Genomic DNA, 12,580 nt, shown 5'->3' with positions numbered 1-12,580 from the left:
GCGCAATTGAAACTCTCTCTCCCCCTTTCTGACCACATAGACAAAGCACTGACTAACTGAGTCTCGTCTCGAGTAAAAACAAAACATGCATGCAGAGAGGAGAGAGAAAGGACTACAGCCGGGAGAGCTGCCGTTATTTATTCCGCCCTTTAATCCAAGAAGCTCCTGGTACTATCTTCCGTACCACCCAGCGACTCACACATATCCTCTCTCTCTCTCTCTCTCTCTCTCCTCTAACGCAAAAGAGGCAAACCAAAGGAACGCCTCCTTCCTCCTCAGAGGCACCGAAGGTATTCAGATACTAGAGATTTGGAAAACCGTATTAAATACTCATCAGATTCACTCAGTACCTAATCACAAAAAAGAAAAGCCTCCTACTGCGGTCGCCGACCACTTTGGCCCGCTCACCTCGACTAAGACAAACTAGTTTCTCATTTACAAGGTAGAGAAAGTAACTAGCTAATTATTACTACTAGATTAGACTCTTAATCACCGCCGTCCATTCTCAGAACTTCCCATTTAAGTGGCAAGAAATTAATGTAACAAAGTAATTAAAACCGAATGCGCGCAAGACAGCTGAAATATACTTAGTCGGTAAAAGAAAGAGCGAAAAATACAACCAGTATTAGAAAATAGAGCAACCTTTTTAGGAGAGCCTAAGAGAAAGATCTAGAAGTATAGGAGAAGCAGAAGAGGAAGAGGAAGATGCATCACCAACCGTCCGATTCCCGCCGATCTCCGAATCACCACGAAATGCACTCACGCTTGGTGGGAAGAACTCGAACTCCTTCACCTCCCTCTCCATCTCCGACGTCGACTTCCCCTTCCTCTCATAGCATCCGATGCCGTCTCCCTTCTACATCAACGAAGAACTAGTTAAATTAGCAACAGAGGTATATAAAGCAGGTGAAAATCGTAGAATGGATGCTGCGGAGCACCTGATCTACGGCCATAGAGGCGGCAAGATCCATCTCGAAGTAATCGACGCCATTGCCTCCGTTGAACAAGCGATCCTCACCGAAGAGGCGCTTCTTCTGGAGAAGAAATGGACCATCGCATAAGCTAACAGAAAGATCGAAGCCCTAATGGAAATGTAGGAGAGCCTTACCCTAGCGCAGAACTCGCACTGATCAGAGAAGCACTGCGGCAAGATCCTTTGGTTTGAAGGGGGCTCTGAGAGCGCAATACCAGGAGTAGTACTCCCCATCCGCCAACGATCCATCGAGTAGTGGTCATGTAGCACGGATCCGAACCCTAGATTCGTCGGACGGCAACGAGGGATGTAACCGATGGGAGCCGCCGGCGACGGCGAAGGGGACTGGCACCAGTAGCCGGGGTAGGGGAAGGGAGCGTGGTGAATCTGGACTGGCTGGATCGGTTGGATATCGCGACCAGCATCGGATTCTGTCATCTTCTTCCACCGCTCCTGGAGCCGGAGGCGCTCGAGCTGCGCTACGCCCAGCCCGCGCTGAGGCGGCCGCTTCGGAGCCGCCGGCTTCGCTGCCTTCCTGGTCCGCGGCTTCGCTGCAGGCTGCGAGGGTTGGGTCTCCGCTGCGGCGGCGCCGTCGTCGCAGGAGGAGGAGGACCAGAAGAGATAAGTCGACGCCATTAGAGAGTGAGGGAGGGGAGAAGACAAGAAAGAGAGGAGGTGGAGATTTATAAGCGCGTTCGAAGAAGGGCGGGAGGAAGAGCGGGGGGGGGGGGTGCCCACCCACTACACCTGACACGTGTCGGAAGCCGGCACGTACGGGCTGCCCGTGGCGGGCGTGGTCGGGACCTTTGCCCTGCCCTGTGGGTCCCGGTACTGTTGCCGCGATCATGGCCGTTGATTTAACGGTGTCGAAATCTATAGGAGCATCTTTGACCCAGACGCATATAGCCGTCGGATTAGGATGAGGCTCTATGGATTACATTTTCTATAGGGTCACGGAGGAAAGATGGGAGAGTTGGGCTATATAGATCGAGTCGTAGGTATGATGGGGTTGCTAAATATAGGTAGATAGGGCTGCTTCTACTTGAGATTTTGTTACCATTAGGTTTGGGCAAATGCACCTAGTGGCCTCTCTTAAATTTTTTTTAGATTTATTATTAGATAACATGTACACAAAGGAGGAGTTAGATTCCTCTTTCATTCGATGGAGAAGGGCCGCGGAGATTTGGGTCTAAGAAGAGATTGGTCCCTCCTTGCTGATGTGGATGTTAAAGAGGGGGGGGCTACCAAAGAGTAGGACGATGATTTCGGATACGGATACTGGCGGCTGGCTAAAGGGACGGGTAGGATGGATTACACATGAGATGGAGGCATAATGAATGGCCGATATTAACTATACAGTTTTAAAAATAAAAATAATCTAATTATAAACTTCAAAGCTTTCATTCATCTCGAGAGATAGACACAGGTGGTGTATTTATCTACAGTTTTGAGTGAAGAATGAATTAATATAGAGACAGATTATTTTAACCATTATTTATTTTATTTTGATTTTTTCCTTCATGGGGGCAGGCAGAGAGGATACTGGAAGGTCTGGGGAGAGGGATCGTGCCCTGCCGGGAATGATTGGGTAGAGAGAGAGAGAGAGAGAGAGAGAGAGAGGCCCGCTTCAACTGACACTTTGCAGCCTCTTTATTGCAGCCTTTTAGTTTTGTGCAAACTGTCGTCCTTGGCTAAAGGGGACGTCTTACTCCGTACCATCCTTTCCTTTTTAGAAAATCCAAAACTTGCTTACATCCTTAAAACTCATTATATATTATCATTTACGACTGTAGCCCATTTATAATAATGCATATTCATAAAGGAGCCTAGAGATTATTAGCGAAGATTTCTTTACACGTTTCAAGCCATTATTCTATGAACTATTCAACAAATCAAAGCAGGGGAAAGAAAGATGAGAGATAAATAACAACGAGAGAACCGGGAGTTAAAGCTTTCGTTTACTTTCAGTTTTTTCAGATTAAATTTTGCATCTAATTTTATGAAAAGGCTGCAAGGAGATGAACTGGGAGTCACCAGTAAAAGGGAAGTAGGGGACCAGCATGAAAGGGGAGACGAGGGTTTAGAGAAAGAATAAAAAAAGCATGAAGAGTAAGTACAAAGAGAAACGAAAAGGATCACAAAAGAAGTGAAGGGGAAACGGCCTCCAACAAGGGGATGCTTGAAAAGGAGGCGAGGATGGCAGGCTTTTGTGAGAGCCCACCAGATATAGAGGAGAAACGTACGAGAAATAAGAAGATTGGTTGTATCTGAACTGAGATATGCTTCCAGTAATAATACCATGTTATAAATATTGGGGCGCTCAGAAGAGCCTGCAGAGATTTACCATTATTAGAGGGGGTTATAAGTGCAGTAACTCGAAAGATAAAATGTGAGGCACAATTGAACGATTTTTTTTTTCATATATTAAAATTCTTTATTTGCAGATGTGCGCCACTGAAATGGTATTTTATGTGTATATGTCTCCAAATCCTTTTTTTTTTTTGTCTTGCATTTTCTTTAAATTACTGCTTGGTTAACTAGCAGTTAAATCTGAACTATTTGATGCCAAAGGAAAACGATACACTTATCCTTTGCCCCTATACATAATACAAGTTTCAGATCCTAATAAATGGTTCCTAAAAAGTAATCAAGCAAAAAATCCTTCAAAAGAATTTACCTCTTCAGCAGCTTTTCCACTTGGTGTCTGTGGTAGTCTTTCATGAAGGATCGGATCCGCAGGAGGGCAGCATTGGAGAACGAGTGGGCGTGACGTGTCAGAAAACTGCTGCAGCTATTCCCTGCTTCGACATTGCAGTCTATCAAAACATGAACCAAAACTGAACTCTAATTATTTGAGTTTGATCAACTTCCAGTATCCGGGTTAAAGAATGACAGTTAGATTGGCAAAAGAGAAATGCTTCATTTCATGTCTTTGGCCATTTTGTAGAGTTCAACTTTTCCAGATTCATTACATATGTATCATCCATGTGTACGTGCACAATCTATCAGACCACAAAACCATTTAATAACGTAAGCTATTTTGTAGTGATGATTATTCGTTCAAATCATCATCCATCAATTTCTAGATCAAGAATATGTCATCTGAGTTGGATGTCGGCATAAGAAGGATTGGGCTTCATCCTTCCATCTTGAGCCGCATCATACCTAGCAGCATATAGCTTCAGGAATTTTAATTTGACGACCTCTCAATGTCATATTAGGAAGCAGTAATTTCACCATAAAGGCAGCATCTCAGGAACTTGACAAGCACCAACTGTGCATCTTCCTGCTGCAAAAGCTGAAGTATACTTTGAAAGAAGGCAGCAGCAGATATAATTACAGACTTGTAGTGGGCTGTCTTGCAAATGCAACGGATTGTGGAAGGGTAAACGATGCACACAGCATCCATTTTCCAGGGGCAACAAGCCGGACTTTATGCATTTCAACATCACTCACCGACTCACATAATGCCATGTTAATCCTCTGCATGAAAAATTCAACAGACAGAGAGAAGGGAATCAACGAGGAAGTCCCAGTAAGAGGAAAGATTGTGTAGATGAATGCTATACCTCATGAAAATCATATTCGGGATTCTGGGCCTTGGAGAAACCATAGACATGAATCTTGGGTAAAGAGCAATCATCATTTCTCCGTCTATTCCTGAAGATGCCTCTGAAAACATCTGCAGAATGGAGTGGCATCTTTAGAGAATTTTTAAGTGTCAAAATGAGAGAGAATGAGTTGTTCTTGAACCAACCAAGTCCAAAAGAATTTGTTACGAGTAGCAGAATCCAAGAGTTGTTGCTATAAGTAACAGAATCCAAGAGAATTTGCACGAGAGCTTATGTTATGAATGCATGAAAATATTAATTACATACAACTAACCTAGAAATTCTGCAGCATCGTTTGGCAAATTCATGACCACTTGTGTGACGGAATAAGGTCGTTGGCTAGCAAATATAGCATTTATAAACCTTCTGCCTTCCATGTTAAAAACCTGGTTGGAATGGAACAATTAGCATTTATTTGTTTTCTTTTAAACTACAAGCTAATTAAGATTATTGAAAAGAATATAGTTTATGGCATTGGATCAAATTAACAAACTATAGTAGCATGCTCATTATAGACGTGTAGTAGAGAAAGAATCAAGTGAATACCAGAAACTTCATTGTATTTTATTAGTACAACAAACTTTTTCATGAGTAGCACAAAGATCATGATAAGAAAAATGTTCCTGTACTCTGTACAAAGGCGCATACCTCAATTTTTCTCTCAAGCTTGTTAAGAACAACATTTCTTTCAAGATATTCCACAGCATTGGGATTCAGGTCATTAGCATACACATGCTTGACTTTCCTTGCAGCCGAAATAGCTATTGGACCAACACCAGAGAACACATCACCTATTAATTAATATCGAAACATCAGATCATGACACAATGATATCAGTCTTTTCAATGAAATATATGAGCATCAAAAGGATAACAATATAAAACATTCAGTTAAATTAAGGCATCAGACGTATCGACTTCAACAACTACATTAAATCACAATAGCAGCAAATAGTGCAGAGACTAGCTCAATTGATTGTCAAAATCAAACAATATAGTAAATATTAAATATTTAAAAAGAACACAAACAATAGGCTTTGCCTTATGCTAGGAACAAGAATATTGCTTCTACAACATAAATGACATAATTGGAGATCCCAAAAAATTATAATTTGCATTTTTGCCACATTATTCATATCCAAAATTCAAGCAATTTGGAGAATCAGCTATATTTAGGGCAATCCTTCAACCATTGATCTACAATGCACTTAATGATCAGTAGGCACACAGGTAAAATGACTCCTGACAACTATATAGCACCTCACCTTTACATTGCCATGACAACCTACTAGTAACCAACTGAAGTGTAAACAAAAGATCAATCTGCTATCCCATCATTAATAAACTGTACATTTTGCTTTCCTTAAAGGAGTTGTGTAATAACCCAAGTAGGGTAAAAACAAAAAACTAAAGCTTGCTTGGCACAACGCGACTGGCCACGCTGTGGCCGGCCTCGTGCCCAGCATGTCATGCATGCCGTGGCAGCGATGGGGGTGCCACGCACCTCCACCGAGCCACTCTTCTCCACGCCGCGAAGACGCGTGGAGGTGGGACTCGGCCCACCGGTCACTCCGCCATCGCCGCGTGACCTTTTCTTTCTCTCTCTAATATTCTTTTTCTCTCCCTCTCTCTTCCCCGCATTCTCTCGATCTCTCTCTCTCTCTCTAGCTCTCTCCCTCTCTCTCTCCCACTAGTTCACAAGCAGTCACTGACCGCCGGGAAGAGCCGTCGTCGGCCTTTCTATCCACCGATGAGTCTCTCTCTCTCTCCCTCTCTCTATCTCTATCTCTCTCTCTCTTAGTTTCCTTTCGAGGCCACCAGAGGTTTGAGCCGCCGGCAAGAGACCGGCCGCTGAGTGACCACCAGCGGCCATACCCCTCCCCTGCGGCCCAACCCTCTTCCTTCTTCTTCTTCTTCTTCTCCTTCCCTTCTTTCTCCTCTCGAGTAACACTGCAGTGGGGTGCTTGGCTCGGCCCAGCACCTGCTAGGTTAAGGTGTTGGGCTGAGCCCAGTACTGTATATAGTTTATATATATATATATGCATATTATTGATACTATTTAAATTACATTTGATTATGTTATTAATTATTTAATTAGTTTAGTTAATCTAATATATTTAATTTATATAAATTAAATCTAATTACGTCATAGTTATAAATAAATCAATTATATCATGTTTAACAAAATACCTATAACATAAATTACTATATTAATCCTAGGTAGGTAATAATAATTATTAGGGTTATGTACGTATATTCTTGCGTAATTATTTGCAGTAACTTAATTCTTATTTTTCTTAATTATCAAAGAGAATAATAGGTAGATAATTATGTTTTTAATACACTATTAAATAATATAATTATGGTTAATAAATAACAAAATAAATATAGAAATGAAGAGTACATGATTACAACAAGAAATTATCTTCTAGCTAGGTTAATTTTAATTAATAGAAAGATTGACATTATTTGTTATAAATAATTTTAGATCTCAACCCCCTTATTCAAGACCCCATGGACTTAGCTATCGAAGCTTGATCGTTGTCATAGCAGCGTGAACGAGTGGTTGTTTGGTAATTGCAGTAGTGGTGAGTAGTCTTATCTCCTAGATGTCTTTCCCAAATTAGGTTATATTATATATTATGTACATGCATGTTTTGGCATCCACCATGATTATATGACTTTATCTAGAGATAATTACAGTCGAGCATATTTTTATCATGCATATAATTAGGTTGACTTGAATATGAGTATGATGATGATAAATAGAGATGGTTAGAGAGGATTATACTATTATAATGTTATGTCCAGTTGATCTGTAGCATGAGTATGCATGTGTTGACTACATGGTTGGAGACTATATTGCATCATTTTTCTCTTGATTCCTGTTCCACCAAAATCCTATTATGCATTGAGTTATTATTATACTGGATATATGCATATGATCTATCATTTAGAAGAAAAGTATGAAATGTAATTGATTAGATAGTTGATAAAAAGTGAGGATACCCGAATGGGCGCCAAGGTTAGGGCGTGCCTGAAGATGATTGATCGTTCGACATAGATGCGATCCTGTTGGCCTTACGTTCGAGTTCGTTAGTCTATGTGCGCAACAGACATTCAGACACATGTCGTTCATCATGGCATATGTGGCAAATTATCCTCACGAGGTTTCTATCAGCTAAGAGGGTGTCGGTCTGGATAGATGTTGATACCCTAATGGGTAACGGGATATGGTTATATTTGAGATACTCTTGCGGGTGGCGGAGTATGCTCTGAGCCTTCGGACATGATGTTGAGACCGGGTACCAGGTGTTGACTGTGCACAATGGTCTAGTATGATGATATTATACCGAGATGTCGGTGATGATTGTGATGTTGAGAAATGCATATGATTTCATTATCATCTGACATAATTGATTTTCGAGTAGTCAATATGTATCATACATGGTTGCATTTGATATCATAGCATGATCATAGTCGGCATGCATCATATGTGTTATATTTGAGAGAGTGTTATGATGATAGTATGACATGGAGATTTGTTTATACATTAACGAGAATTATATACTTTGATCAGTTATAACATAATACCTACCATACATTTATATATTATTAAGGATACATTCATATGCTTATTCATGACATAATACTCTTTCTTAATCATATTATCCAGTACTTGATTTACTCTCTGTTTGACTTCACTTATTCGGGATAAGGTCTATTCACTAAGCGTTTAGCTCATAACTCTCTTTGTTTTTTCCTTTCCAAAAACGTAGGTGAATAAGTAGAGCAGAATACTCCCTTAGAGGTCTTGCTAGTGGGTGAAGAGTAGAGTGTGGTTAGTGTTATACGCTAGATGAGTTATCTTATCTGATGTATTAGTGGACATTCTCCAACGTGTGTCCGTATCCTTGTCTTATATTATAACAAGTGACTTTGTACTTGTATAATTATATATATACCACCATTATATATATGTAGTTGTGAAAAACTATTGATGATGTGTTGTGACATGTGTGGGGCCCAAGTATGGTTATTTGTATGCTCTTGACAATTAGACTTAAATTATTCTTAGTTTAGATGTTATGGATAAAATTATGATATTGATATAAGTTTATTTGATCGTCAGTAACTAATCAAATGGTCAGGTGCCACGCACGTGCCGTGTGAGCTCGTGCCATGCACGTGTTTAGGGTTTGAGTGTTACAAGTTGATTGTGCAGAGGAAGAGTGGAAAGTTAAAACCTATTTGGCTGTCTTGGCATGTTTTTGATGTTCACAATCAATATGTTTTCCTAAAGTTTTTATAACACATAATTATGCATACAGAATAGTAAAGGCAATATCATCTCAAAAATAGTGTGCAAGTGTAGGCAGACAATTCAGGGTTTAGCAAGAATAAAAATGAAATAAGACACCTCACCTTAGGAAAAAAAATTACAGAAATATATTTATATCATGCACAACTAAAATGCCTTGCTAGTTCATCTCAAGTACAAGAAAGGTTGTCATAATTTCATTTCGAGAGAAAACAAAACAATAAGTTAACATATGTCAGCTGCAAACGGTAACACAAGTAGTCTGCAATTTAAGCAGCAAATGTTCCACTAACTACAGAGCATAAAAGAAACTCACAAACAACATCAGAATTTGTAAAAGTATAGATCAGCCTTTGCCTCTCAGTTGCCAACCTAGAATTCCAATAACTGCAGGAAATCATAAAATCCAAAAGGCAGTCAGCCATAATCTACTCCAGATGAATGACAATGTGTCAGCAACGCTAAAAGAAATAGTTGTGGGTGTAGACCAGACAAATAAAGTCATGCACATAAGAGCAGAATGAAAGGACAACGGACAAGAAAAGGAGGAAGAATAAGTAAAGAGTAAACCACGTTTCACTTATCAAGGTAAGGGATTAAATCATTAAATCATCCTGCTGACTGAAGGGTATACATTTGTCATCGTGAAAGGAGGTATACATATAGTATTAACTGGTCAAAACTTAGGGAAAAAGGATAAACCTCAAAAAACAGAAAAGGTCATTTATTCTCATATATAAGTAGATATTTAGAGAGAGGTTGTACACATTTATACAGGTGTATAATATCTATTTAAGTATCTATAGATCAAGTCATACACATCTTATTGTACATCTGCATGTCAGTAACTGAGGATGATTTTCAGTGAGAAAATTAAGAGATATGTAACAAATGAAAGTAAGTTCAAAAGATTTAATCAATGAAATTCTGACATCTACAAACTGAATGGAATCACACAATCAAGACGAATTTGTTGAATAATTCAGCATATGTGTTCACAAATAAGAACTCAAAGCTCTAGATCATGTTCAGCATAATTATTCTTGCATTAGGGCATAAGATGTTTAGCACTTCGTCCAAAATTTGTCTGCAAGAAATCTTTAAAATATATCAGAAGCAGTATCTAATTAATCCAGATTGACAAGAAAAGAAAACATACACTGTTGCTAGATCAACTTGAAAATGGATTCCATTCTCAATCACTGTAGTAACCACGGAATTGTTACCAGCTAATACTTCAAGCTGCATTGTTCTGTAATCATTTTGGATAGCATCAATCTTGTTAACAACTGTTTGTATCTTTGGCTTATTCTTATCCAACACTACCTGCAATGATAAATATGATCATCCTAACAAGTGACAAAACATTGATAAGGATCAATAGAACATCAAAAATAGAAGACCAAAAGGATACTGTACCTGAGCAATAAGTTTCTTGTAAGGTAGATGTTCATCTCTCAAATTCAAGTGAGCAATATGCCCAACTGTTTCAAAACCTGTTGGTACTATTGTACCCTCAGGAAGTAATGCCTCTAAAAGCTACAAGAAGAACTTCAGCATAAAATAAGTACACCAGAAAAGTTATAGAGATAGGATGTTTCATGAAGCATAGCATAAGTTATATCTTAAAAACTGTGCACACTAAAAAATGAAACCAAGGATGGAAAATACCTCATTCATCGGCCAATAGCTATAAAACAAGGTTATTTGACATTGTACAAGCTCATATACTGAACGCCTGGTTTGTTTGTTATCACCATGCAAAACAGCCTGTAAGTTATAAAAAGGAAAAACAGAAAGCACAAATAGAAAAGTCACTCACTTAAAAGAAGCTAAATCTAAAATATGAAGCGATAAAGCAATGAAAAACATGCGGAATTACAAACCAGACAACATCACACCAAGTGACAGCCTCCACATCACTAGGCAGAATTACAAAAGGAGAGAGAAGAGAAAACTTCAATCTGCATGGCGACGAGAGGCAGTTTGGGACCTCCAAGAAGGAAGATTCCCATCAAGATAAGTACTCAGTATGCCACTGGGCTCCCTTTCACTAGCTAGGAGAAGAAAGGCTTGTGGATTTTACTCTCTTGTTCTCCTTGCTCATTTCAAGTGGCTCAAGGTGTTTGGATCAACTAGAGACAATTTGGGGCTTCAAGAAGAAAGATGCACATTAAATGATCCAAGGTTTGTGGGTTCTCTTTTCATTCTATTTTCTAATGTTATTTACTCAGTCTAGCTTGGTTCTATAATCTTTTGAGAATTTTATTTTACATCAACTTAGGTATATTGTATAATATAAGTTTCCCCACATTCGAATCAAAACCCATGCTACTAGTAACTAGTATGATTTAAAACCTCTAAAATCATTTCACCATAGAGCGGCTCATACTTCACAGACAGCAGGAAATGAGAACATTTAAAATTAAATTCAGCATAAGTGATTGTAAGGAAAAGCATGCGAAGTTATTTAGTTAATTGATTAGCCGCATACAAAAGCAACTCACAAGAGCAGCAAAGCCACCTTGATGGCCTCCGGAAGTTCCTCTGTTCCTTTATTCGCGTAGCGCTCATCCAGCAGCAGCAACCTAGTTGGCCCCCTCCACCTCCTTGCTTTGAACTCATCTCCAAGCAAACCCCTCAAGTCCTCCTCTTCTTCGCCATTTCCAACCACCTCTATAAGAATAAATTCATTCTTTCCCTCTCTCTCCTTAACCTCCTCCCTCCCCCTTTTCCTATTCTCCTTCTTCTTCTTTGGCCGCGAAATCTTCGCAAGATTCGGAAATCTCACGAATCCACGGCAATTGAAATCCTTCACAAGCTTCTCCCTATACAACACTGGACTCAAACTGAGGTCGTCGGATCCCCCATCAGCAACTCGTAAAGCCAAGGAATTGAGCCTATCTCCGCCGTCACCTTCCGAATCTCTTATCAACTTCTTCATATCCGAATCAACGTCGTCCCCGGGGACCCGGGCAATATTACGGACACGTGGCCAGTTGAGGAGGTGGCCGCGGAGGCGGCCCTCGAGAGCGGAGCATTCCTCCGCAGGAACACGGAGGGCGGAGACATCGAAGACGCGGGAGAAGCTGGATTTTTCTATGGAGGCGGCGCCATCACCGGCTGGAAGCGTATCCGGCGTGGGAGGATGGCGGCCGCGGCGGAGGGAAGGGCCATGGTGGAGGTCGATGCGGGAACATGAGGTTAGGTTTAGGGTCAGGTTTAGAGTTTTGGAGAAGAGAAGGGCGGCGCGGTTGGGGAGGAGGCGGTGGGAGGAGGGAAGGAAGAGAGGGAAGTGAGGAGTTTGGAGAAGGAAGGTGGGAGACATCGAGAGCGGAGAGGAGGGAAGTGGCTCGAAATTGGTTATTACTTATTAGCCAATTGGATGAGATTAAATTGGACTGTTCGTGTCTTAATGGTTCGGGTTGGATCTCCACGACCGGTCCAAATATTGAAAATACCACAATATATATATATATATATATATATATTTCAATTGAAAATCCTGGTGGGCAGAAGTGAAGTGAATTTGCATATCTTAATCTCTTGATTGGAAAAGATAAGTGTCAGATAAATAGAGAATTGCATCACATGATAACTTAAAACAAAGAAATCCTTCAGAATGGCGTAAGAGATGTAGAAAAGTGAAGCTTGTGCCTGCTCCTGGGATAACCTT

The 12,580-nt window shown here is 40.3% G+C and overlaps 2 protein-coding genes across 3 annotated transcripts; both read right to left on the bottom strand.

Moving 5' to 3' along the window:
- Positions 1-503: 503 nt before the first annotated feature.
- Positions 504-1,609, bottom strand: LOC140784990 (uncharacterized). The gene is made up of 3 exons (XM_073132666.1): positions 1,109-1,609; positions 939-1,034; positions 504-856 (listed from the first exon to the last, which is right to left on the bottom strand). The coding sequence occupies exons 1-3, from the start codon at positions 1,607-1,609 to the stop codon at positions 647-649; spliced, it is 807 nt and encodes a 268-aa protein (XP_072988767.1). The 3' UTR covers positions 504-646.
- Positions 1,610-3,873: 2,264 nt separating this feature from the next.
- LOC140783665 (tRNA (guanine(37)-N(1))-methyltransferase 1) lies at positions 3,874-12,348 on the bottom strand. Of its 2 annotated transcripts, none has more exons than XM_073130616.1 (9): positions 11,412-12,348; positions 10,576-10,642; positions 10,324-10,443; positions 10,064-10,230; positions 9,221-9,291; positions 5,233-5,375; positions 4,859-4,970; positions 4,543-4,655; positions 3,874-4,456 (listed from the first exon to the last, which is right to left on the bottom strand). In XM_073130616.1, exons 1-9 carry the CDS (start codon positions 12,230-12,232, stop codon positions 4,310-4,312), a joined length of 1,761 nt encoding a protein of 586 aa, XP_072986717.1. In that variant the 5' UTR covers positions 12,233-12,348; the 3' UTR covers positions 3,874-4,309. The 2 variants fall into 2 exon arrangements, with proteins under 2 accessions (XP_072986717.1, XP_072986716.1); XM_073130615.1 differs by having other exon boundaries at positions 10,576-10,674; positions 11,429-12,347.
- Positions 12,349-12,580: the final 232 nt, after the last annotated feature.

The sequence above is a fragment of the Typha latifolia genome, chromosome 3 (genome assembly GCF_019914945.1).
Source record: "Typha latifolia isolate L0001 chromosome 3, TyphaL0001v2, whole genome shotgun sequence".
Lineage (NCBI taxonomy): Eukaryota > Viridiplantae > Streptophyta > Magnoliopsida > Poales > Typhaceae > Typha > Typha latifolia.
Note: the sequence above shows the minus strand (reverse complement) of the source record. Positions and strands in the feature narration are given on the sequence as shown.